Source organism: Primulina eburnea, chromosome 2 (assembly GCF_022965805.1).
Source record: "Primulina eburnea isolate SZY01 chromosome 2, ASM2296580v1, whole genome shotgun sequence".
NCBI classification, from domain to species: Eukaryota; Viridiplantae; Streptophyta; class Magnoliopsida; order Lamiales; family Gesneriaceae; genus Primulina; species Primulina eburnea.
The window spans coordinates 44,383,970-44,410,689 of record NC_133102.1 but is presented as its reverse complement, the minus strand read 5'-3'; the positions used below and the strand labels follow the sequence as shown (position 1 = coordinate 44,410,689).

Below are 26,720 nucleotides of genomic sequence, written 5' to 3'. Positions count from 1 at the left end.
GAAACTCGAATTTAACCAATCTGAGAATCTGACGAGCTGCAGTATTTTGATGATATAACATAGCTCGGAGATGCAAATGTACATCTGCCAAAACCTTGAACAGAAAATTCAGTTTGTCCGGTTATTGAGACTATAGAGACAATTAAAATGGGGAACATAAAATTCAGTTTGTGACAAATCGTATCTTATGTTAGTTGGATTGCTTTGAATGTTATCTATGTAAACTGATGGTTGCAAGATCAAACTGATTGCAACAAAACAACAATCAGTTGGACTTAAGCTGTTTCGGTATTTTGACCAGCTCGTTTATCCAAATAGAAAGATTCAACATGTTTAACGAAGCTAGTACAATTATATACAAATCATATTCATAAGTCGAAATCTGAATTAATGTTTAAGATGCTGATAAATGATGATGAATCTACTAGTTTTGCACAGCTGATTTCGTAAAACTCGTCAGTTTGGTTCAGTCTAGTTGATGAGCTCAACTGAATGATCAATCTAGCTGATGAGCCTAGCTGACAGCGGACCTTAAAATCAGTCAGGCTCAGGAAAAGCATCCAGCAATGCGGAAATGACCGTTTAATGTCATAAATGTTCAGAATCTTTCCAGACGATCATATTTTTGTGTCTACATGAAGAAATTAGCTAGAGATACATTTGACATAGACAGCCTACATGAAGAAATTAGCTAGAGATACATTTGATATACTTACACTGTAAAAATCCTCACACACAATGATTCACGTATATACATGAGAGTTGAACTTCAAAGCTTGGATCATGTATGAATGAATATTCACACAAAGATATTAAAGATTGTTATTGAAATCTTGACATAAGATACGTTATACATTATACAGATTGTGAGGTTATACATAAGATACTTTATATTCAACTTCCATATCTTTAAATGATTTACCAAAATGTTTAATCAATTTATTCGAAAAATAATTTTGGGTGTCCTAGCTGGTTTGAAATTCAAACTAGATTTAATTATTATGTTCAATATTTAAAGAACCGAGCTAATAATTGTTCATATTGGGTAGAACAATCAAACTATGGCGCTTGGCCCGCTATGCAGTTTATAAGATTTGAGTTGAACCGTTACCACCAGCTATATGTTTTTTGTAAAAAAACGAATGTTTGGTATTACAATTATATTTATGGATAAATTAAAAGGCAAAGGCCTAATTTCGACATATTTTTTAAAATTTAGGAACCAAAAACGTTAACTCGAAACAATTAGGGATCATAAACATTTTAGTTTCGTCCATCCTTTAGTATATTAAAATGACCATTGGAGGAAAACAAAAATGATTTCATAACCTAAAGTTCATGCCATCAAATCCCTTTGCTCCAAATTATCCTCCTCTCTAACAACTAAGTTCAAGATTTTCCAATTGGTGAGCATAAATTAACTTGATGCATGCATAAACACGTACTTAATGAACATTATCCAAATTACAAGTCATATTATCAAACAACGGAAATATCTAATACTGTAATTATCATACAACTCCATCGAGCGGTTAACTCGATGTTGTGCTTCGTGTTGTGCTCGATTCGACACCTCAACAAGTGAGCGGGATCGAAAACTCCAAACTTACTTCCGAAGTTCCGAACTTTTCAGTGGTTACAAACCCGACTTCAGTAATTCCAAACTAACTGCTGATTAATAACTCCAAATTTTTTAAATCATGATGCATTAATCCAATTTTAAAAAATTTAATTTATTCACAATCAAAACTTGGGTTATTACAACTGACTTAAACTAACTCACGTAGCAAAGGTGGGTTTTTGCCCGAACGAATTCAACAAGCTTGTCCAATACTAGGGACAATAATGTAACGAGTTTGAAACGGGGTAGATCAATCTCAGGACCCCACCCCCAAAGGAAAAATGGGACACTGTCCCATCTAGCATCAAAACCCAGCGGGTCCGGTTCGGATTGGACTCCCAAAATATAAATATTTTTTTGAGCATAATATAAATATTTTCAGGCTCAAAATAAATCAGATGCTAGGTAAGATCGTTCAATAACGATTCGACCAAGTAGTTTTGGAACAAAGGCTGCTAACAAGTAAACAACTAATTTGACGAATGTTTCTATAATATATTTAATTTTCTATAATATATATATATATTATATAATATTAGATTTGGGAACAAAGGGCCGCTACAAAGTGATTCCCACGACATTAGGTTCAAATCACATTTGTGACCCTGGTCTATCTCGAACCAAGCTGGAAGGCTAACACGGGCCTAAGTATTCTTTTATAAAATCAGGTTCGGGTGTATAAATCAGATATTCAATATATTATTTTTGAACAGTATCTTTAACTGCTCTCTACTTATATTATCATTCTCTGACTTGAGCGTCGAATGGGCTACGTTGGGACACCTCCGGCCCCCTTGTAATGGTCTTATTCGTGATTTCAAGCTCAGAGCAATTTCAAAACCTACGTATGGACTTAATAACACTTGCAGGAATCAACCTTAAATTTCTCGTGAGTATCACAAGTAATAACTAATTTGACGAATTATATATATATATATATGATTTAAATAATATTTGTCTAAGGTTAAACATTATTTAACATACTATACTATATAAATAAACAGGGAGGGTTGTTGCGGTTCCACTAAAACCCGGGATTTGTCCCAAACCCACTTCCTAGAACCTGTTGACTTGGTCTAGACCCAAAATTTAGAAACTTCGCGTAAGCTACCACAAGTTACTAAGAACATAGTCTCTCGTCGAATCACAAGATGTTTAGAAATTTACACTCACTTGTGGTAATATTAAAAACCATTAATTTCTCAAAACGAGAGTGTTGGAGCTCTATGCCCCAGGCTTAATGCGTGTTTGACTTTTCGTTGTATCAATTTATTTCATGTTTGTCTCCTTCTATTAATGAATACAAATATTTTATATCTGGATTTACTCTCAATGATTGTGTTTTCTTGTTCATCAATTATTTGCACTCAATTATTTATTTTCATTTCTGGTGATTTCATTACTATTTTGTTTTTTTTAATACTGTTCTATTATTGTTTGAGCAAAATTTAATTTATATTTGTACAAAAATTGGCAAAACTTAACATCTCAATAAATAAATTATTTTGGTAAAAGTTTATCCATCATTTTATACTCCATTACAAGTTTAATTCATACATATAATAGTAAATATAACAAAAAAAAAAATTGCGTCATATTTATCGTCTTTAATTGCTACAATACTTTAATTTATACATATAATTCTTATTCTTATTTTTTTTTTGAATTTTCGGAAAATATAATCCACTATCAACTTCATCATTCGTAATATGAATACACTAAGGGTGTGTTTGATACAAATGATGAGATAAATAAATGATTAATTATGTTATATATAACAAGTTGATATATTATTAATCAAAAATTATGTGATACTATTAAGATTGTTTAGTTCAACATTTTGAATATGTAATTAGCTTTTAAATATTAATAATTTACTATTATAAATTTGCTAAGTTTACTTATTTGTTGCACACATCTGGAAGCAATGCATAATATTAGATTAAAATAATAATAATGTTAATAATAAAGATATTAATAATCTTTGAATTAAAACTTGTAAATATCATAAAATTAAATATAATAAAATAAAAATATTATTGGTATGCATGACCAACATTAAAATTTAGTTTTTATTATTTTATTAAAATATCTACAAATAAATTATTTTTTCAAAATAAAAAAATATCTTTATATTTTTTAAAGTTTAAATCAAATTAAATATTAATGATATATATTAAATATCAGGATCGACATCTAACGTACAACACTCTAAAATAAACTTTTTATCCAATAAATAGCTTTAACGCTTTAAGAAATTAGAGGAGAAAATGGTAATTTATTGAGTTTTGATAGTGTATTTCACTTGATTTGTTAGATTAATAATCAAATAATTATCCACAAAATTGGATCTTAAATCGAGTCAAAATAAATATTAAATTAAAACATCTTAAAATTCTAACCAAACATTGAATAAGTGTGACTACTAATATATTCTTATTTAATCAACTCAAGCAAACACACCCTAAAAGAAATAACAAGAGCGATGGATGTATCTTTGAACACCATCAACTATTAATCAGTAATAGCTCATAAATATCATAAACCTGGAAACCCGTATTTTAAAATTGACTAATAAAACGATCTGACGCTACCATATAGTTTTACACCAAACAGTCAATATCTAGAAACGTGTTCAGTAGTTGGTCATGGCACGCTTTTTATTATTAGTGCTATACGTATTTTTAAATTTTACTTTTCAATTATTACATGATGATTATTTAACGACATGTGAACTTTGCATTAATATATTCATTTAAATTTATTTTGTTAAAACTATTCTAAATCCTTGAAATTCGTGAAACAAATTTCAAAACATGAATAATAATAATAATAATAATAATAATAATAATAATATGCGAATCCTCGTCGAATCATTTGACCAAATCAAGTAAGTTGATGAAAAATAAAATATAGTATCGAATATTTCGCCAGTGATAATAAGTACAAATTTCAATGCAAGAAAAAAATAAATGTCGACCTTTAGGATTTGAAAATCCATAAATATATTTTAGAGGAAGGTTCATTATGGCCTTCGTTTCTTTCTAAATGTCTAAAATATTCGGCAGAAAAACCGTATGTTAAAAATGACAAAAATGAAACAGTCTCTCAAGTTGTATTTTTTGAGACGAGTTTCTTATTTAGATCATCAATTAGAAAATATTATTTTTTATGCTAAGAGTATTACTTTTTATTGTGAATATCGGTAAGATTGACTCGTCTCACAAGAGACATACTCGTTAAAAAATTATGCAATATGTCGTATTTTCCCTGATTTAAGGGGGTTTTTGTAAATAGTTTTAAAACCACGAATGTCAATTATTTTTTTCGGATAGTTTTTATTAGTGGACACAAAATGAATACATTTTGTCACTTCGCACTGCTATAAATTGAGGGGAATTCTTAGCTTGTTCTCATACACAAACATCTCAAAATCATGAAGTTTCTAAGCATTTTGGTACCCTTTCTTGTTATCTTTTCGTGTTCACTTGTTGTTTCTGCCGAAGAGCATTACCGTAGTTTTCTTGAATGTCTGGCACATAAATCCAACGACGACTCCTCGTTCTTTGACGATGTTTACACCCCAAGCAACTCCTCCTACACGTCCATTCTGAGGTTCTCCATCCAGAACCTTAGATTCGAGACACCGTCTACTCCGAAACCGTTGGTGATCATAACACCACAGCAAGAATCACAAATCCCACCGGTCATTTGCTGTGCCAGAGAGAATGGAATGGAAATTAGAACCCGAAGTGGCGGCCACGACTATGAGGGACTTTCTTTCGTGTCCAAAGTCCCTTTCGTGATCCTTGATTTGATCAAGTTCAGTGAAGTAAGTGTTGATGCTGAGTCGAAAACTGCTTGGGTCCAATCTGGAGCAACTCTGGGCATTCTATATTATAGAATCGCAGAGAAAAGCCAAACCTTAGGGTTCCCCGCCGGTGTGTGCACGACCATTGGCGTTGGTGGACACCTAAGTGGAGGAGGATACGGCATGTTGATGAGGAAGTATGGCCTCGCCGCTGATAATGTCGTTGATGCAAGAATAGTAGACGCCAACGGTAGAATTCTAGATAGAGAATCCATGGGTGAAGATCTTTTCTGGGCCATTAGAGGTGGTGGAGGCGCAAGTTTTGGTGTAATTCTTGCATGGAAAGTACAATTAGTGGATGTTCCCGAAAACGTCACTGTTTTTTCTGTTGACAGAACTTTGGAGCAGAATGCAACTCAACTCGTCCATAAGTGGCAATATATTGCTCATAAATTTGAGAAGGAATTACTCATCAGAGTCATCTTAACTAGGACGAACGCCAACCAAGGTGGTAGAAACTACACGATTCGGGCTACGTTTAATTCTCTTTTTGTTGGTGGAATTGATAGGTTGCTTACAATTATGCAAAAAAGTTTCCCTGAATTGGGTTTGGCGAGGGAAGACTGCACCCCAATGAGTTGGATTCAATCGATCCTTTATTTCAATGGGATTCGGATAGATTCACGTGAGATCCTACTCGACAGGAAGCAACCTAGTGTTCGATACTTCAAAGCAAAATCAGACTATGTGCAGAATCCTATCCCTGAAAATGGCCTTGAAGGGATCTGGAGATTGTTTTACGAAGCTGAAGCAAACGAGGCAGTCATTATCTTTACCCCTTATGGCGGAAGAATGGATGAAATCCCCTCATCCGAGATTCCATTTCCTCATAGAGCTGGTAATTTATACAAAATCCAGCATTTGGTGTTTTGGGAAGCGGCAGAAGCACAAGATTCAGATAGTTACATAAGCTGGATCAGAAGACTTTACAGTTACATGACTCCTTATGTTTCGAAATTACCTAGGGCGGCATACGTCAATTACAGGGATCTTGATATTGGAGCCAATAGAGATCATGGAGCCACAAGTTATCCACAAGCCAGAATATGGGGTTTCAAGTATTTCAAAACCAATTTCGACAGGTTGGTTCGAGTGAAAACCGTCGTCGATCCTGAGAATTTCTTCAAGAATGAACAAAGCATTCCTTCACTTCTCTGGCAGCGGAAAGATTAGATTGTGGGAAATAAGATATGTTTTTTATGTACTACATTAATAATCGTTGCATGGCTTGTTTATGAATAAATGCTGGGGAGAAAATTATTCACTAACCTGATTTGGTAATGATCCCAGCACGCCTTCAATAGATTCATTTCTCTTGGTGCAAAATGAACAAACTAGAACATAATCAGCTTCATTTCATATGAAAGAAAGCCCCAAATATTATGCATTATTCATTCATCAACATTGGTTCGTACTAACTCATGTAGTGATTATACACAACTATGGCGAACATTGGTAGAAATCTGTTGGTACGACGTCCTGCAAGAATATTAACATCCTCGGAGGGTGCTCCTATGTTACAGCAAACACATATACATGTTATCACCTTTCTTCCAAAACCCAGAGATAGTTTTCCGTGATGGAAAGAAAATCCAGAGTAACTAACAGATGAAGATAATCAAAGGAAACATTACGAATAAAATCGACATCATTTTCATCAAATAAGGAATATACGATGGCAAACACATGTGTTGTTCTCCAGTTGATCCTCTTAATTTTGCAATAAATCTTCAAGATCATACAGCAACACATGCATCTTCCCCACATTGAAAACAATACATTTTTGTATTAGAAAAATAAAGAAATTTTATAAAATGTTTATTTTTAATTAGGTTGATATGATCAATTTATTTGTTGTTTTTTCCTAAATAACCGATTAATTCTCTTTTCAAATAAAAATCGCACGACAAACCCAACCGAATTTCTAATTACTTTAAATTTTAAAGCCCTTTTACTACAAGCCGAGAAAGTAAGGGCTCGAATTTTGAGTAAGTCTTTTGAGACGGTCTAACATACATAAACTGCTTGAATGGATTCATACATGGGATGAGATAATATTTTTGGCAAAAAATTCATCTCACAATATCGACACCCGTGAGACAGTGTCGGGTTAGTCTATGCAACACCAATTGTTTCGTCCTCTATTCTAATATCATTAGATATCGTATCGTGAGTTTTTCGCATTTTTATGGAAGTTAAGTTATGATCCAAGAACTACCATCTCACAATATCATAATGATAGAAATAATTCAGTTGTTGCATAAATAATCTGACAGTATCATAGTAATTTTGTGATTAATTTATTTTAGGAATAACCATGAATCGACCATCGTTGCTTAGCCGGAAAATTTTATGTCAAAACCAACAAAATAACACAATCTCAATAAATACAAAGTCGTATATGCCAAAACCATGATACCTAACATTCTTTTTTCACAAATAAACTCAAACTCATGTAAAATGCACATCATAACTCGATTTATGAATATAAATTTTTCAAAAATAGTGTGTTAAAACTGGAAATCTGACCAACGAATTCAGAAAAATACACCTACAAACTGAAACCACCAGTATTTTAGAACAATATGTATTTTAATGCTTTTGGGGCCCATAATTCAGAAGCCCTACACCATGTTGTATCAACACAGGCAGATTTTATATTGCTACAAGGTGGTATAGTGCTCCAGAATTGTGGGCGGATTAACAAATTCGTCGAGCAAAGAAAATCGATATGACATTCTGTTGAATAGAAGAAATTTCAAGAAACCAGATATTTAAATCAGCAGATAACTTACATGGGCTCATCAAGAATCTTCAAAAAAATATTCTTCGAGTTTCTAGCTCCGATCCCACCAATCAGCATATTTGCGAGACATTTTCAAGAGAAAGAATTGAATCATGAAATCAACGGAAAGGGTTTTAAGGGAAGAGAACAACCTTCCCATCTTCGTCTCTGGTTTTTTATTCTACGAGAAAACCCAATTTATAGGCTAAAACAAACTTTTTTCCCCCGAATTACTCCTTCCCCATAATGTGAAATTACTAAAATATTTTTTTTTACCTTGACTATTAATTTTTTAAATAATCATAAATTTTCCAACTTATATTTAAACCCTTCTTGAATTATTTATGTTTTTTAAAATGAAATGAACCCATTTTACATGGTGTATTAGAATATAAAAAATTCATTTTTTCCGATTTGTATATGCTAATTTCCTTTTAATATCATGTTCAATCCTATTTATATATACTAATTTAATTTAACTTCTCTTAAAAATATGGTTGATTGTGTAAATGAGTGATAAAAAAAATTAATAAACATAGATTGATGGATCGGTCAGGACATTTTTTAAGGTGCTTCTAATACAATATTCTCAATGAGCTGCAATAGCTCGTGTTATAAGAATGTAAATACCGATTATTAGATCGAGATTTATTTTAAATCAAACGAAAAATACTTGAAATAATTATTCGTTAAGAAAGCTAATCAGTTTAAAACATTTAACTTGTGTAAACTGAATAACTGAAATAAGGGGATCAGTTCTTGCTTATATCATTTCAGTTATGGTGAGAACTGAACTGATAACAGCTCGAACTGATCAAATCAGTTTTAAAATCAGAGTTAAGCAGTTAAATATATAATATACGTTTATGGATGTTCGGAGATTTCAATTGCTCCTACGTCATCTCTTCTACCACAGCGGGTAGATTCCACTAGAAGGCTTTGATTTATACAAAGATTTATACAAACTCACTCAGCTTAGGACTTACCCTACTGTATAACTGAAATCCTAGTCTAGACTGAAGGCAGCACCTTCCAGCCAACACTTGTTTAACGTCTATGTGTCAAATACTACATACACAAGTTTATTTTTTTTGTACAAGACTCACTTAACTTATCAGTATGCTCAATTTTCTGTATGTGTGAGTGATTGTGTGTGTGGTGTGTGAGAACTGAACTATGAATACAACATGAAAATGTTATCACACATTGAGAATTTTTCTTCTAGACTAAGCAGTTGGCATGTTATTTTTCTCTTCTTTCGACACTCACACACTTGTATTGATAATCTTGGTCTGGTATTTATAGAGGTAATGAGATCGTACACCAAGACACATCAAATATGTTCGTTGCAATTTGAATTCGTTCCTCGAAATGTGTCTGTATTTTCCGACCGTCATTCTGGAACGTTTTGGCTTTAGCCATTGCTGCAACACCTATTATTGTCCTTTGACTGGACAAAGCTTTTCCTTAGTGCGCATAGCTGGATTCCATTGAATAAGCTTGTCGTGTTCTGTAAATTGATCGATTCTTAACTAATGTTCTGAACCGGTCAATTGAACTGATCTTGAACTGGTTTGGTAAAATCAGTTGGTTCGTCAGCTGAAATGATTCCGCTGCTTCAGTTGAACTGGTCAGTTGAACTCTTTATCAGCTATTCGGGCTTCTGAAGATCTTCTGCTGAACTGTCTATCAGCTCGACAATCAGTTGAATTGGTGTTTTGATATTTCAGCTGAACTGGTTTAGTTTGGGCGATCAGTTGGCGCTTTCAGTTTGCGTCTCGATAGCTTCAGTTTTGGCTCGATAACTGATCAGTTCGAATCCTGATCGGTGCGCACTTAGGTAAAATCATTAGAAATAAAATAAAAAATTCTGTGAACATCAAAATCAAGATTGTGAACATGAAATGTTCTAATACAGATAAATTATGTAGTGTGATTGATGAATATGTCAAATGATTTAGATAAATATGAACAATGAACAATCAACATATAAAACAATAACTTATACATTAGATACATGAAATACTGATTTTTAAATCGTATAATATAGTTTATGATAGAAAGAGGGTGCAAATTAACAAATACATCAAGATAATCAAGGCAAATCAACAAACCTGACATGTGGTCAACCGTTCTGGCACAAAACATGACCGTAACCAACTTAAGGCGGGACAATTACCGTTTTAGTTTTAAAAATCTAGATAGTCGTCAAGTTGGAAGGGTCGAACTCAGCGAGTTGGATTTGTTTAATTTTTTAAAATTGTACGGTCAATCAATCACAATAAACAGATCAAGTGTTCATTGGAGATCAACGGTCACAGTCAAATGGTAATTTATCAATCCGACGGTTTTGAACTGTTGGGTCGACCGTTGTTTGAGTTATATTTTTTTTAAAAAAAATGAACGACCACGATTTTGTGGTTATTGACGATCAACGATCACGATGATGTGACGGTTGTGCAAAGGTCGCCTGTTTGGTCGAATTGGACTCGGACCGACGGGTCTGCCATTGAAATATTTTTCCTCGAATTAAACCGTGTAAATATCTCCACCCTTTCATTTTTTCTCAATCAACGTTCAATTTCTGATTTTCAATTCAAGATTTATTTCTTAATTCTCAAAAATCAGTTTGTCGATTATTGTCGATTAACCAATGTTTTTTTTTTGTTTGATTTATTACATTATGTATTTGCCTACATTGAACCAATATCATGAGTTCACACTCAGAAATAAAGAAAAGCAAATATTGTGGATTATGTATTTGATATACTTGGAGGACAACACACAAATAAATGTTGATATACTCGAATCTGAGATGGAGTCAGTACACCAATGTGTCCACGAAGAACCGAGCGACGAACCTAGCTCCAGGTTTACAGAATACAGGGAAAAAAAATAAAATAGGTTAACGCATAGCACCATGTCGTAAAGTAAAAAACACAAGAACACTGAAATTCGTACCACAAAGACCAATTGAAAAACCAGATCAGAAGAAATCATTAACGTACCAGCTCATTCTTAGCAGATCTGGTGTGGAGATATCTTGTGATAGGTTCTGTTGACAATAAGCTTGAAGCCTAAGAGACGATATGTATTTGGAGAAAGCAAATCTACGAAAGTGAGCTCCAGGGTTCTACCAGAAGTATATATTAAATGGTTAGAAGGGGTAATGTGATAATTTCTCGGGGTAATCACAAATTTCTAATGCAAAACTTGTGTGAGACGGTCTCACGGGTCGTATTTGTGAGACGGATCTCTTATTTGGGTCACTCATGAAAAATTATTGTTTTTTATGCTAAGAGTATTACTTTTTATTATGAGTATGAGTAGGGTCGACCCGTCTCACGGATTATGATCCGTGAGACGGTCTCACATGAGACTAACTCAATTTCTAATCATCACATAAATCATACCAAACAATATAACAAATTTATCTCATCTTTTCATTATCCTTACTTTATCACTAGAACTTGATAAGTATTATTAATCTCATCACACGTACCAAACACAGCCTTACTTTAAAATTAGCTATTCAATATAAATCACTGGATAGTTTTTTTAGTCAGAAGTACTTTGAGATATTGGGAGTTTATACTTTGGCCCCGTCAATCAATATAATGCACTTTGACCCCGTCAATCAATATAATGCGTACGAGGAGCCAAATTTTTTTGAATTTCCCGGCTCGCACAAGCACAATATGTATCGCGCCAAATCGAAACCTATGCCCAGGTCTCCCGCCATCGCGGAGCAAACCTTCATCAACGTGAATGTGCGAGGGTTTACAGAAGTAATCCACACACAGCGCGGATATGGAGATCTCCAAACCTAAATCATTCTTCCAAGACATCAGATCCAGAGAAATCAATGGATTTCGAGGTGACCTTTTAATATTTCTTCGGAAATTCAGTGCCATAGATGGGCGTGAAGTTTTCCGTGTTTAACATTTGTAACTTGCAGTAAGAAAGCGTCCCTATGTGGGCAGCAGCGATTTACAAGATCTCGAATCAATCGGAGCTGTGGCAGTCGAGCACCTCGGTGAACCCTCTCCTCCGATGGCCTTGTCGTTCTGCAAGGTTGATTTTGTAGGATTCTTGTAGTAATTGCATGCACGTTTGTTCTTTTTGCGGAATTTTGTTGTGACGTTGTATTACTGTGTGCTACAGACGAGTAGAAATGCTCATATTCTAGCTCTAACCGATGAACGAGGTTATGTCAACCTACTTCATACTCGAGGCAAATTTTCGGATTTATCCTCATTATATGAGAACGCAGGCAAGTTAAAGTGTGGATAGAACATTAGTGGCGTGATAAGGTTTCGGTTTTTGATTCCCCTGTTTTTCTGCAGAAAAATCCAAGGTTTGCGAATGGGTTGCCCATGATAATGCCATATTTGATGTATGCTGGATCAAGGTGCCTGCCTACTCACTTCTGCATTTGCCCAACTATTTATTCTGTTATTCTTACATCATTTAAATGTTCACCACTATAATGAAAGAGTTCAAGTAGATCATGTACAACATTAAGCCATGAAGCAAAGTATATTCAGCCCTTTAAGCTCTCATACAATCTTATGTATGAAGAAAAATATATTCAATCCTTTAAGTTCTCTTGTAAATAAACTCCTAATTGTGCGTTTGTATGATCAATCAATTTGAAGATATCAAAATGACCACGTTTGTATGGACATCTGATTTTAAAATTCAAACTAGAAAGACTATATGGTACTTCTATTTGTTCAGATCTCTACAAGAACGCTTCCAAAGAAGGGACAGACCCATACAGTCTAGAAACATTAATTTGAAGTTTTGGGCATTAGAATAGTATTATGTTATGTGAACATAAGATTGCAGGACACCAATACAGCAAGTGAAGTGATTCCCTGAATAAATCTAAAAGTTGCCTTCAGCTGGGCGGCTTCATATTGATGATTGACAACAATTAGAAGATAATTTATTGCCATAATTGAAGTATTAAATAAGATCTTGAACAAAAGAAGCTAGCTTATCTCTGTAGTTCTTCATATCTGGATATTAACTGGCATAGATTCCTTCAGAGTAGTGAATTATTGCTTGATTTTCTCCAGGAGGATACAAATATCGTAACTGCTTCAGGAGATCAAAGTGTGAGTCACCAATCTCTTGTGAATTCTATTATCATTTGATCCTTATTCCATAATAGATGGTTTTAATATATAATGTAAAGCTTTAGCGCCCTTCATATGTAGTTAATCCTGAAAAAATGCACTAATTTTGTCTCCATCCTCACAAGTCTGTTCAAAGACTGAAGAAAAAGAGCTCTCTATATTTTTATGGTTACTTGAATTGATTATCGTGGCACAAAATTTGCCTTTTGAGCAGATTAAAGTTTGGGATGCACAAGATAAAAAATGCATTAGAGCATTGATGGGGCACACTGGAAGCATAAAGTCAATTAGTTGTCATCCTACTAATCATGGTAAATTCATGGTCATACGGTCCTGCCTCATGCTTTAGTTTTGTAGAATCTCTTCATCTCTCCTTTTTTTTTTCCCTATCTGACATTTAATTGTTTAATATAAACAATGGCAGTTTGCACTCAGTTTCATGCGTTCAATTTCACTGGATTATCCATTTAATTTTCTGTTCAACAGATATTGTTGTATCTGGTTCAAGAGATGGGTCATTTGCTCTATGGGACATCAGGTCCTCCAAAAACACTCATCAGAATTTTCGCATGTGGTAATTCTCAGCATCTTTTCATCCAGCCGAATAAAATAGAAACACTTGAACAGTATATTGTTCTTTTTTGCTTATCTATGTATTCCAGTATGCAACTCGTGATTAACATATAAAATAATTCATTGTTGGTCTAAGATCGGGTTCACAATGAAATTTCATTACTAATATGATGTCAATGGAATAAACTTGAGCCTTTAGTTTTACTACCCCGAATTATTTGCAGGCCCACTTCTGTAGTTCATGAGGCTCATATTTCTCCTGGTAGAAGACGACGTAGGCGCACAAAGGTAGGTTTGCTTATTCATTGCTCTGTTTGTTCTCATGTTCTACCTTTTCGTCATCTGGAGTAAGTTTTTTTGCCAGGCTGAGTCTATGAGCATCACATCAGTTCTTTTCCTCAAGGATGAAGTTTCTGTTGCTACTGCTGGAGCAGTTGACAGGTACATGAGGTTTTTGATGATTCATAACCATTTGGTTTTGTGTGTTTGGAGCTTTATATTAACGACAGTGTCTTTCTCAATTTCCCTAAAACACTCAGCGTTGTTAAATTCTGGGACACCAGGCATCTTAAAGCTCCAATTACTCATGCATGCCCTAAGCTGGAATCATTAAGTGAGAGGGTAAGGTCTTTCTCTACATACTGAGTAACTTCATTTTTTCTGTCTTGAACTTTACAGTATTTGCACTGAAGTAGTATAAAATAGATGATTCTCTGCGGCAGTTCAGATATTTATTTGGATTTCCAAAATGTGCCTCATTTGAAATGCCATAAATATCTCCCATTTATCTTGTAGTTCCTAAAGATTAAATTCACAATGAATTTCAGAGTAATCAAACTATTCTTTTGCAGGGAAGACGTTCGAGTGGCATTTCTAGCTTGTCTCAAGATTTAAATGGAGTGTTCATTACAGCCTCATGCATGGATCACAGGTGGAAAAAGCAAGAATTCTCGAAGAATGTCTTCATTTCACAAGCACCGCCTCTAGAATGATATCATACACTGCCATATAAACATCCTGCATGAAAATAAATCTCGAGTTTCATTTATCGTTTCTTGATGTGACCGCACATTCTTGTTGTATTCAGCAATGCTGCCTTTTGTTATTGCAGGATATACCTATATAATGTACTCCAACTTGAAAAGGGACCAATAAGAGCTTTCTCTGGAGGTAGAATCGAATCATTTTTCGTAAAGGTACAATTATTTAAACATTTTGGCTTTAAACTCAGTTGTTGATACTTGACAAAAATATGACAATTACTCTTATTACAGGCTGCAATCAGTCCCAATGCAGCTCACATTCTCAGTGGTTCTAGTGATGGTAATGCCTATGTATGGCAAGTGAATAATCCTCATCTGGATCCTATCATTTTGAAAAGCCACGATGGAGAAGTCACAGCAGTGGACTGGTAAGATTTAGAATAAAGATTTTTGCGTGCTACGGCGAAAATCTAACTTCTAATCGTAATTTACTCCCGCTAGGTGTCCTTCCGAGACGGGGAAAGTAGCTACTTGCTCAGATGATTTCACTGTAAGCTATACAATTATTCGATCTATTTTATGTTATTCTTAAAATTCTCGCCACCAACATAGAGGTGAACCAGACTACCAGAGGGGGAAGGTCATTGGCCTTCTTCCCGGTTGATTAAAATCTTGGGTCACCCCAGTAAAGATATACTAGATTCTGACATTGCATTCACAGCATACTGTTTTTTATTTAAATGTTGGTGAGAGCAACCTCAAGCATTCTTGAAACATGCATCTAAGTTTCCAAAAATCTGTTAGGTTCGTTTTTGGAACATTCCGAGCAGTTGTTACTCAAACACACGATCTCCTTCATCAAGTCGAAAGAGGATCATGGCATTTCCGAGCATGAAACAGAGAAAATTGTTTGTGGCCGATCAATACGAAAGAGACTGTAGACTCTCAGATGAAAGACGCCATGTCAACTCACCCGCAGCTGCACTCATTCTGCCTGAGGTCTGCACCCCAAAATCCCATATGAAACCATTTTCTTTGAGCTTTGAGGTAAAAGAACATTTAGAAAAAAACCCCGAAACCGACACAAATAGCCCTTCATCTGTTCTTAATCCTCCATCTTCATTGAAGAGAAAGACAATCCGAGATTACTTTTCTGTTTCCTGATAAAGTGTTCTTTTTTTAGATGAATTTTAACTGTTGTATAGTTTATGCCTCTGTTTCTGTTGCTGTATGTGCTGGCACTCTGCGGCAGGCTTGATCGATAGAGTGATTAGATATACTTGGGATGAAATCACATTTTTGTCGAGCATTATCTCTGAAAGATTATGTATTTTTTTTTATTTAACAGAAGATGTTCATTCCCTTCTGTCTGAAAATAGGATGCATGCATGGAAACTCTAGTTTAGGCAGTTTTAGAATTGATGAAGGTTTTGCATTCTTTGCCAATTCCAAATGGATTTATCTCAGTAAATGTTGTGAAGCGTGGCAAAGTTCGAACGTGAAAAACATATTAAACTTTCAATATAATTTTAATTATCTTGAGCTAATGGATAGATAAGATACCGTAAAAAAAGAAAAATCTAAGCTAATTGTATAATTTGATATTGGGGTTAAGTGAATGAGATTGGGTTTTCTGTGAAGAATTTGAGATGGTTTGAAACAATCTAAACAGTGTAATATCATAATTTTTGTAGGGACTTGGACACTAACTCATTTCTTAATCATCATTGGGATTAAATAGATCAATTACACAAATTTGGTCGATTTTTTTTTTTAAATGCACTAATGTACAAATTGTTACAACATGAGATAATCCACCTTATTTAATTTACAAGATCAAGTTTAATATCTACAACATGATCTAAGGTACAAACTCATTCAAAACAAAATCGTAACAAACTAGTGTTCATTAACTATCTCAAGTATTGAACAACTAGCTCTACTTCTAGGTCTGGATCTCCACTCTAATCTCGTTCTTTCATCCTCTTCTCGACCTTATCCTATCCCACCTGTTGTCATGCACACATACAAACACAACAATAGCCGGATAACTCCGGTGAGAAATATAATTCCCAGTATAAACAACGTATACATGCATTTCATATAAGCATATACAAAGGCATAACTATTTATCAAATAACATGTATCATAATCTGAGAACATGAATCGATATAAAACTGTAAATCAAACTCTTAAACTCTTAGTCTTTGACTCAACTCTTATCTAGTCTAGGGATCTCGGTTTGAATAAAGCACGTCTCGCGCATATGCGCGTTCAACACCGGCGCATATGCGCGAGACTCTCTGTCTCGACAATTTCAAATACACCAGCTCGCGCATATGCGCGTCCAATGTTCGCGCATATGCGCGAGACCTACTGTCTCCGCGCTTAAACATTACACTTGCTCGCGCATATGCGCGCCTCTTCTCGCGCATATGCACGAGATCTTCTGCTTTCGCGTTTGTCTGTTCACGCATATGCGCGCCTCGTCTCGCGCATATGCGCGAAGTGTTCTGCCCTCACACATATAACATGCTTTCCTCTTGTCTCCCTCGGGCTTTCATAATCACATCAAATAATTATCCTCAGATTAAATGAATACTCTCGAGCATTACAATTTCAATGGTGATTTAAAAGTAAGTGTTTTCTCTCTCATTTAGCGCATTTGATATCTTTTTTCCTCCTTTTTTTTTACCAAGCTGCATTTTGTTTTGGTGTATTCTGAAAATAAACATTCGCACAGAAACTCTACATAATTGAATGGTTTCGTTAAATATGCATAAATTGACATAGTTTGTGATTTCTATCCTATAATGATTTTATAATTTATAGTGATTGATACAGAACACACACTATTGTTTATATGCATGTGTCGTGTTTGTATAGAATATTATTTTCAGAGTAAAATTCATTTTCGACTTGAAATTAAAATATTTATAGAACATTTTAGAAATTATTGAAAATCATAATTTGTTTAATTTTAAAATTATATCTTCGAAGTAACATTTTTTTGTTTGAAAATTTAAGCTTAGTTTGTTTGGAAAATGCCAAAAGAAGATTCAACCCATACCATAGCATGTGATGAATAAAAACAAAAAATACACAAGAAACTCAGGGGTGGCAACGTATCACGCAACATGTAATCCATGCAAGCCCTCGGCTCAACACGTTTCAATCCCCTTCTTCCATAAATCCTCGCTCCCAACTCCTCACCTCTATCCATTCACTCATTCATTCCACTCCTCTGGATTCTTCATTTCTCCATAATTGTCATGGCAGATCGTGATCGTGATCGTGGTCAACAGTACCAACTCTATCCCCAGCAGCAGCAGCAGCAGCGCTACGAAGGCGGCCTCAAGAATATCCTACCACAAAAGGGCCCCACCGCCTCCCAAGTGATCGCCATAGTCACCCTCCTTCCAGTAAGCGGGACCCTCCTCGCCCTCGCGGGGATCACACTCGCCGGATCTCTCATCGGCCTCGCCGTCGCCACCCCGGTATTCCTCATCTTCAGCCCAGTTCTGGTTCCCGCCGCCATACTCATAGCCGGGGCAGTGACCGCGTTCTTGACATCCGGTGCATTTGGGCTCACAGGACTCTCGTCACTCTCATGGGTCTTGAATTCGTTCCGCCAGGCCACTGGCCGTGAGCCGCTGGACTATGCGAAGCGGCGGGTGCAGGAAGCAACGGCTCAAGTGGGAGATAAAACGAGGCAAGCGGGAGAAACAATCAAGGCTAAAGGTCAGGAAGGAGGGCGAGAAGCTGGCCCAACTGTGGGTGCCGGTGCCGGTCGACCTGCTTGAACCAACCGGGCTCGTAGTAGTAATAATAATAATAATAATAATAACACAGAAGTGTGTGTGTGTGTTTTGTTGAGTGTATCTCTGCTTGTTTGTTGGTAAATGTGATTGAAGAACATTTGCTTTGTAGCTCCAACTGATATCCCATTCATCCAAGTTCTATTTCGTTTCGTTTTGTTCAAGTGTTTGGAATTTGGAAAGAAACTAATAAAGATTATGGAAATTTGGAGAAATATTAAGGATGTGTTTGGATTTATGAATTTTAAATTTATTAATTTTAATATTTCAAATATATTTTCTTTGTTTTAAAGAAATTCATCTATTTCTAGTTTCATATTAATTAAGTTAATAATAAAGATATTTGAAATTTATTTTATTTGTTTAACTAACTGTTAAATAATTAAAGTTGATTATATCAGATTATTCGTTATAAAGAGCGTAATAGTGAGTCTCATGTGAGATCGTCTGGTCAACTTTACCTATATTTACAATAAAAAGTAATATTTTTAATATAAAAAATAACATTTTTTCGTGGATGACCTAAATAAGAGATTTAAACACGATCAGACTGTCTCACACAAATTTTTGTCTTAATCATAAACAATATTAGTTGTAGTTTGCGAGCACTACTATGAATATGAAATAATATTACATAATGATATTATATTTACGACAAACTAGGTTTTAACTTTTAACTACCTATTTTCGGTACAAAATTTACCCGAGATATTATTAAAAAAAAATAAAAAAAAAACCAAAAAATATAATTTCATAGTTTCTCAATTTATTTTTTATTTTATATAAATATCATAAATAATTAAATATATGTAAAAAATTGAAAAATATGATATAAATTGTTGCTATAATTTTTTTATTAGAATTTGTTGAAATAACCAAAGAAACTTAAAATATGAAATTAAAAAACTAAAAAAATCATAATTAATTGATATTCAATTGTCACTAGGATTATTATTATTGACAATGAATGAGAGTAAATAATTTCTCAATTACGATTTTTTTTCCAATTTTTGACCAAAACATCCATGTAATAGATTACCCTACAAACAGGTTGATAAGGAGAATTAAACTCGTGATTATTTAATCACGATTTATATATTCTATCGTATATTCTCAACTCGTCATATATTCAAACAAAATACGTCGACAAAAAGAATTAACCTTCTAACCATTTGACCTCGTGTTCATATATTCTATCAACTCTCGTATAGCTGCAGAAGCAGAAAAAAGACGTAAAACAAAACATACAAAAAAATGTGCATGTATTGAATAAAAAACAACCGAATCACTATCTCTATACACATATACTAATTTCACATCAAAATTTTCTCTATGTACCACCGCCTCAAGAATTTCAAGAAAACATGTAGTTATTTTGGTTAAAATCGAGGTTAAGCAGACGTCGAATGTTTACTCGAATAAGCAGATTCAACACCACTTCTGGCTGTTAACGTTTTCTGGTTCACCATTTTCTGAGGCAGCAGAATTCTGAGAATGAATGGCTGCAGTTACTTCGGGCCTTTTCAGATGAGATGAAGGATTACCAGGGGCATCACCTTCTTTGGCAGAAGTATTAGATTTGAACCATGTGAACTGCAAAGGGTAGCCTTTCCAGGACTTACCATTCACGAATGCTTTCTCAGCTGATCGACGAGTTGCAAAAGAGATTCGAGCTGAAACACCACGGGCTGATGGAGCATCATCACCCTCTTTGGGCTGCGATTCTTCCAATTCCACAGAAGAAAGATCGCCATAAGTATTGAAATGTTCTTCCAGAGAAGCAGCCTAAAAAGACAGATTTATAAATGACTATAAGCTGGAACAATGACAAGGAAATGCAGGTCTAACCAAAAAGAAAATACACAACCAAAGCACTGTATTCAGCACAGTTCTTGTCTTCTTGAAGATAATTATCATACAATTCTAAGTTCTAAACTCGTTTGGTAAGTTACATTGATCTCTTTCTTCTCCACTCTCTCTGCATCTCCAAAATGATAACAAAGGCAATCGCGTTTTTTTGGACCAACGAGTGTTACAGAGGCGGAGATAAGGCAGGGAGCTCTACCGGTCACTGGTCTTATGATCTTGGAAGGAGACAACAAGGGTTCCTTTGGGTTAAAGGATTTGAACTCGTTAGAATGGTTTTGAATTCCATGAATTTGAAATTTCTCACCTCACTATGAGCTTGGACATGAGTAATTATAATAGAATTCAAATTCTCCACTAATGGGAAATTCATATATCAAATCCTTCTCTCTCAAATTCAGATCACTCGATCCAATGCAGTTTAAAAGTTCAAAAGCAACACATTTACATGTACTAGCCAGTAAAATAATCCAAGAAAGAGAAACAGACGAGAATGATAGGATTTACATTTGTCAGGCCGGCAGGCAATGGTGAGACAATTTTGAAAGCCGTAGGGCGATTGTCAAGTTTGAATCTGTTTGCTACAAAAGGTGCCCAGGGATGACTTGAAGGTCTCAAGCTCAAACGTTCACGTGCAACTGCAGTCGAAGTTGAAGAAGAATGTGGCAAAGCATGTTCAGCCGGTTCAACATTCTCAGCAACTGTGTTAATTCTTGGCGATGATATAGCAGTTTCCGCTTTTGAAGTTGTAGACTGCAAAACATAAAATTGTTAATTTTTGGTGATGATACAGCAGTTTCCGCTTTTGAAGCTGTAGACTGCAAAACATAAAAGTTTTAGGGAGCAATAACTTATTCTTGGAGTCACATGCTCTACAATTTTCACCATGATTAAGTTCCGCCACGGAGTTTTACAGACAAATACAAAAATAAGTGTATTTATAACTTTGCAAGTAATACTGGGGCGACAACATGTCCATTTACAATCACAACAACCAGAGAATATAAGAATATTAAATATACAATCACACACAAACTTTAGCCACACGATACATGTTTACTATTTAGAAATAATTTACGCAAGGAAAAGGATAAATAACAAGGCAAGGATCCAAAAACTTCTTCAAAACATTTTATTGTATCATGGCCTGGATGAAGAAATGTGGCTGCTTACTTGTTTATCAAGTTTGTCTAACTGGAGCCGGAATTCATTTCGTTTCTGATCAAGCATCTCCTGCTTTTTACGAAGTTCTTCCTTTAAAAGTTCCAAGTCCTCCAGCTTCTTTTGTTGTATAGAACAGGTTTTGGGACCATTATAGCTGACAGGCCTAGGATGATCATAGACTGTCACTTGAGAAACAGACATGTGGATGCTACCATCCTTGATACCTGCAGAATAAGGATATTCTTCCCGCTTGTCAGAAGGGTAGGAAAAATCAGGACCAATCGTCACTCCAAGAGGAGTTGTTGACAATCCAACACTGTTTATTGTATCATTCGGAATGTTATCTCGATTTGCCCACTGGAGTTTGATGAAACGATTCCCAATTACAGCATCAGGTGCCTTCAAGGCAGCTTCTGCTTCTTCTGTTTTTGAAAATTGAACAAAAGCCCGTTTACTATGCATTGGAATATAAATGTCAATGATCTCACCGAATTTCCGGAAATGGGTGAGAAGAGATTCCCTTTTGTTGTCTTTCCAGGGAATTCCATTGACAAACAGAGTACAAACTGCCTTATGTGATGGTTTTTGGGCGTCACGAGCAAAATTACCATATGGTTTAAGAGGCACTTCTTTAACTTGTGGACATTCATCAGTTACCTTGACCTGCTTCTCCCATGGAGAAACACCTTGAAGATCTGCGTTTAGTGCCTCCTTTTCTTCAGAATCCTTTTTCTTCTTCACCCCTAATCTATTTTTTGAGATACCTATTCTCCTCCACACCGATGTACTTAGAGATCCAGAAGCAGTGGCACTTCTGACTGGACGCTCATCAAATCCTTCACATGGTTCAATGTGTGGCCTATCAGCAGGGTACATATCCAGGAAAGGCTCTGTTTTATCAGCATTGAATTGATTAAGTGATGGGAGTGATGAAGTTGCAGGGTTATCACTTGTCCATAAAGGCTGATCAGGATCATACACATCAGATCCCCCTACCAACGAATCACCTGCAAAACCACATGTAAGGCCCAAACCATCTTGATTTGATTCAGGCTTGCTACTTGTATTCACAAAAGAATCTGAAGAAGCAGCAGTTACAGGTAAAGTACCTTGTCCAGAATAAGTCCCCAGAAGCTCCGAACCAGGAACTGAAACAGGGAGATTGAACTGAGAAAGGCTCTGCAATTTTAAAAACAATTGTTAGTGAAGCAGTTCAGACATGTCAAGCCCATATAAAATATGAGGAACAGCATGAACCATTTTGGATATAAAAGATCATGGGCATTGAGACAGACAAATTAAAGAATTATCACTAATTAGAAGTGGCAAATTCTACCCATGTATACAACCAGTGAGCACACATACTATGTTCCTGAACACAGACATTTGAAACACCGTAATCGAGTAATCAACTCTTGAATAATAAGTAAAATTTCCAAAAATTGCATCAAGCATTTCAAAAGTTGAAGTGAATTCCCTGTAATAAACATTAAACAACTGGATGGTACACACACCTGAACATCATCAATAATGATACGATTAACACCATGCTCCATTGGGCATAAGTTCCCTCTCAAGCAAAACCCAAGCTCCTCAAAGTCTCTACAATGTTTCCGTGGAATGCCAATATTCACACAAGGACTAATGGATGGCCTGAGAGCCGCTTGCAAGCCACATGAATGAAGTGCATCCAACCCACCATTAGGTGCACCTGCAAGCAATCCAAATGCATTCCAAGACAAACTCTGTGCATTAGCGATGTTTGTCATCCCCCTACCTGCAACCAGACCAGAAGGAACAGCTCCTAGTGGAAACATATGAGATGTAAGATCCACTGAGCCAAGCCTATAATCATGTGGGACCCATGCCCCGAATTCTTTTCCCCTACTTCTAACAGTGTGAGCTTCACGAGGAAGTGGCTGATTTTTACTTATTCTTTGATTTAAATCCATGTGAGCTCTGGAAAATGAGGCCTGATTTGGACATCTCCTCTCAAACCTTGACAGCAACTCTCTCCCTGAAGTCATGTCATTGCCCTTGTCACAATAACCATTTTGAAAAGGCTTACCCCTTTTTCTACAAGGCCTAGTAAAAAAATGATCAAGAGAATCCCCATCTAAAGATTGAGAATGTGCTGCCCGTTTACGATGTTTATGGTTCCGCTCAACATCCTCACCTTCACCTCCACTGGTTTCTTTCTTCCCAGTATCACTGAGTACATCAGAAGCCAAAATTCCTAAGTTTTGAGAAGAAACTCTCGCTTCCATGAAATCCTTTCGATGAGTATAATGTATTATTGATGTGTCGTAGCAAAGTTTATATACTTATTTCTATGAGGAACGGGAGAGTTAATTAACTTGCATAGTTGACTAGAATGGTGGTCACCTGAAAGATGTAAGCCTAAATAGAAAGGCGGTTAGATCCACAGTCGGATATGAGTAAAAAATATATGATTAAGCAGTTACTAATTTCGTCAACAGTAACAAATAAATAAATAATGGAAAACTATTACTATAGTCTATGACAAGAAAATCTTGTTAACATCGTGAATTAACAAGTAACATTCAAAATTTATTGGTATTCAAAAAGTTATAAGCTGAGAATGCGTAAGCACAAAGACGAGTTATACATAAGCTCTCAATATAACTGCAAACTTTGCAAAACAATAACACAAGACAAAAAGATAGAGAGGACTAAAAAGAAGAACTGGATCACGAATATACCGGGATTGTTAGTGGCAGAATCTCATCGAGATCTGAAATGATTTCCCCCCCCCTCATATTCAGTTAAGTTCAAGCTCACTATTTATTAGAATTTCAATTCAATATATTTCAAAACATCACGCCCTTTTGGTTACTACCCCCTTTTGGTTACTACCAAATCAGGAAGTCTATAGGAGCAGAATCTCACCAAGATCTGAAATGATATTTTTTCTCGTATTAAGTTAAGCTCAAGCCAGCTATTTACTAGAATTTGATTCAATCTATTTCAAAACATTGCGCTCTTTCATTTATACCAAATCAGGAAATCTATCAGAAAAACCTTTTCTTTTTGACAATTTCGGAATATCGGGATATGCTTGATTGCCACACTCGAAAGCAACAGAGTAGGTTTCTGTGGCATATCAATAGTTAAGAACAGACATATGTATTTGCTTCAGATCTATGTTTGGCATCGATACGCTACTACAGTAATTCAGACGAACCAAGTAATTGATTTCAAGCACATGCTAAAGCGTGGCAATGGATAAGTAAAAACAACATTAAAATTAATTTCTCTCATCATTAAATTTTGTGAAATGGAAAATTAATCGAAGAATCTCAAAATCTTCTTCAATCATTATTCCATGCGTAAGTCTACTCAAGTTGGATACTTGAAAAGAGCTCGAAGGAGAACTCTCTTGTCAGTTGCTCTCCTTGAATGATCTGTCTTTACTCCATTTACTGTTATGGCTTAAATTATATTTGAATTATTTAGATGGTCTAATTATAGGACTATCGATACCGTTAACATGCATAACACAGAGAGTTCAAAATAAATGACATATGATGTAACTCATACCCGACATATAGCTTTCTAGAATCAGTCTTTAAAACACAAAATCCAAGCTCAATTCTTTCGAAAAGCAGTTGCACCTCGACCAAATCCGTTCTTGTACAGCAGAAAATTTGTAGGAGGTAAAAACAAGCGTGCAAAACTACATTACAGAAGATTATGCTGAGAAAACTATTTATATTGATCCCTGGCTGTCCAGCATTGCATAATCACAACCAAACTCAATCAAGAATAAAGTGAAGCCCGAAATTCAACAAAACTTGGGAAACTTCTCTATTAACAATCCACAACAACAACAGAAACACATATCTCACTATAGTTTTGATTTGACAATCCAATCACAGCAAAAAGAAATAAACAAATAGATAAATAATCGTATAAACCCACCATAATCAAGAACCAAGCTGATCACCGCAATAAAAACTCATACGAAAAACCATCATTCACACCAAAAACGTTCTAAAATCGAGATAGATAAAAGCAAAACCTGACAAAATCTGAATTGGGTCCTAAGGTTTCGATCCCTTTGTTTCGTCTAACTGTACAATGCAAAGAAGTTTGTTTCACCTACGATGTGTGCGTATTATAAATACGCACGTTTTGCCAGTTTTTCTATTCTTAAAAATATCTGAAATACCAAGGGAAAAAAATGCAGAGCCCTGTGGGATAGGAGGGTTTACAAGAGAAATTTGGTAGCAAGTACCAATTATGGGATTAAGCAAAAACTTTATGAGATTGTCTTATTATTCATATTTTTTGACACAAATATTTTATTTGGATCATTCATAAAAAATAATATATTTTTATAGTAAATATCGGTACGATTGACTCGTCTCAGAGATAAAAATTCATAAGACCGTCTCATAAAGGTCAATACCTACTCAGCTACTCTTATGATCATTATTATAATTTAAAAATTATGATTATTATTCTCAGCATATACCTAAAATCGCCACATCTCTAGTTTATAAAGCAGAATAATACTAGAAAAAAATAAAAATAAAATTCTCATGTCAAATTTTTTTTTTAGTCTGTCGATAATATTATCATTTTGTCAATGTCTAAAAAATTCTTTATTACTGTAATTATAATTATTGCTTTTCCAGTGTGAAGCAATATTGATAATAAAATTAGATCAAAATGTTACCTTCGTTTTATGAGGTAGACTAGTAATCCAGCGCGTGTTTTACTAACATCCGAAGAAAAATAGATGATGTCAGTTATTAAAAAAAACATGGAACTAAATTAAATTTAACGTTTGAGGTAGTAGTACATATTCTTCATATGAATCACATGCTTTTTCTGTAATTCCAACCATTGTTATATGATTTCAAGCAATC

The 26,720-nt window shown here is 35.0% G+C and overlaps 4 protein-coding genes across 6 annotated transcripts; 3 read left to right on the top strand and 1 right to left on the bottom strand.

Annotated features, from left to right (window-relative positions):
* The first annotated feature begins 4,962 nt into the window (after nt 1–4,962).
* On the top strand, nt 4,963–6,851 carry LOC140823530 (tetrahydroberberine oxidase-like). The gene has a single exon (XM_073184918.1). It carries the CDS (start codon nt 5,058–5,060, stop codon nt 6,663–6,665), a length of 1,608 nt encoding a protein of 535 aa, XP_073041019.1. The 5' UTR covers nt 4,963–5,057; the 3' UTR covers nt 6,666–6,851.
* Nucleotides 6,852–11,971: 5,120 nt separating this feature from the next.
* LOC140824775 (uncharacterized) lies at nt 11,972–16,425 on the top strand. Its single transcript, XM_073186327.1, has 15 exons — nt 11,972–12,154; nt 12,236–12,351; nt 12,442–12,550; nt 12,624–12,688; nt 13,362–13,400; nt 13,636–13,732; nt 13,908–13,995; nt 14,219–14,282; nt 14,359–14,435; nt 14,534–14,615; nt 14,846–14,925; nt 15,106–15,190; nt 15,269–15,405; nt 15,479–15,527; nt 15,782–16,425. The coding sequence occupies exons 1-15, from the start codon at nt 12,088–12,090 to the stop codon at nt 16,139–16,141; spliced, it is 1,515 nt and encodes a 504-aa protein (XP_073042428.1). The 5' UTR covers nt 11,972–12,087; the 3' UTR covers nt 16,142–16,425.
* Nucleotides 16,426–18,183: 1,758 nt separating this feature from the next.
* Nucleotides 18,184–18,948, top strand: LOC140824774 (oleosin H1-like). Its single transcript, XM_073186326.1, has one exon. The coding sequence runs from the start codon at nt 18,250–18,252 to the stop codon at nt 18,778–18,780; it is 531 nt and encodes a 176-aa protein (XP_073042427.1). The 5' UTR covers nt 18,184–18,249; the 3' UTR covers nt 18,781–18,948.
* A 1,013-nt stretch (nt 18,949–19,961) lies between these two features.
* LOC140823528 (zinc finger CCCH domain-containing protein 41-like) lies at nt 19,962–26,068 on the bottom strand. Of its 3 annotated transcripts, none has more exons than XM_073184916.1 (6): nt 25,868–26,068; nt 23,340–25,522; nt 22,935–23,004; nt 21,835–22,832; nt 21,169–21,414; nt 19,962–20,580 (listed from the first exon to the last, which is right to left on the bottom strand). In XM_073184916.1, the coding sequence occupies exons 2-6, from the start codon at nt 24,090–24,092 to the stop codon at nt 20,224–20,226; spliced, it is 2,424 nt and encodes an 807-aa protein (XP_073041017.1). In that variant the 5' UTR covers nt 24,093–25,522; nt 25,868–26,068; the 3' UTR covers nt 19,962–20,223. The 3 variants fall into 3 exon arrangements, with proteins under 3 accessions (XP_073041017.1, XP_073041016.1, XP_073041018.1); XM_073184915.1 differs by having other exon boundaries at nt 23,340–24,225; XM_073184917.1 differs by having other exon boundaries at nt 23,340–24,210.
* Between the last annotated feature and the right edge of the window lie 652 nt (nt 26,069–26,720).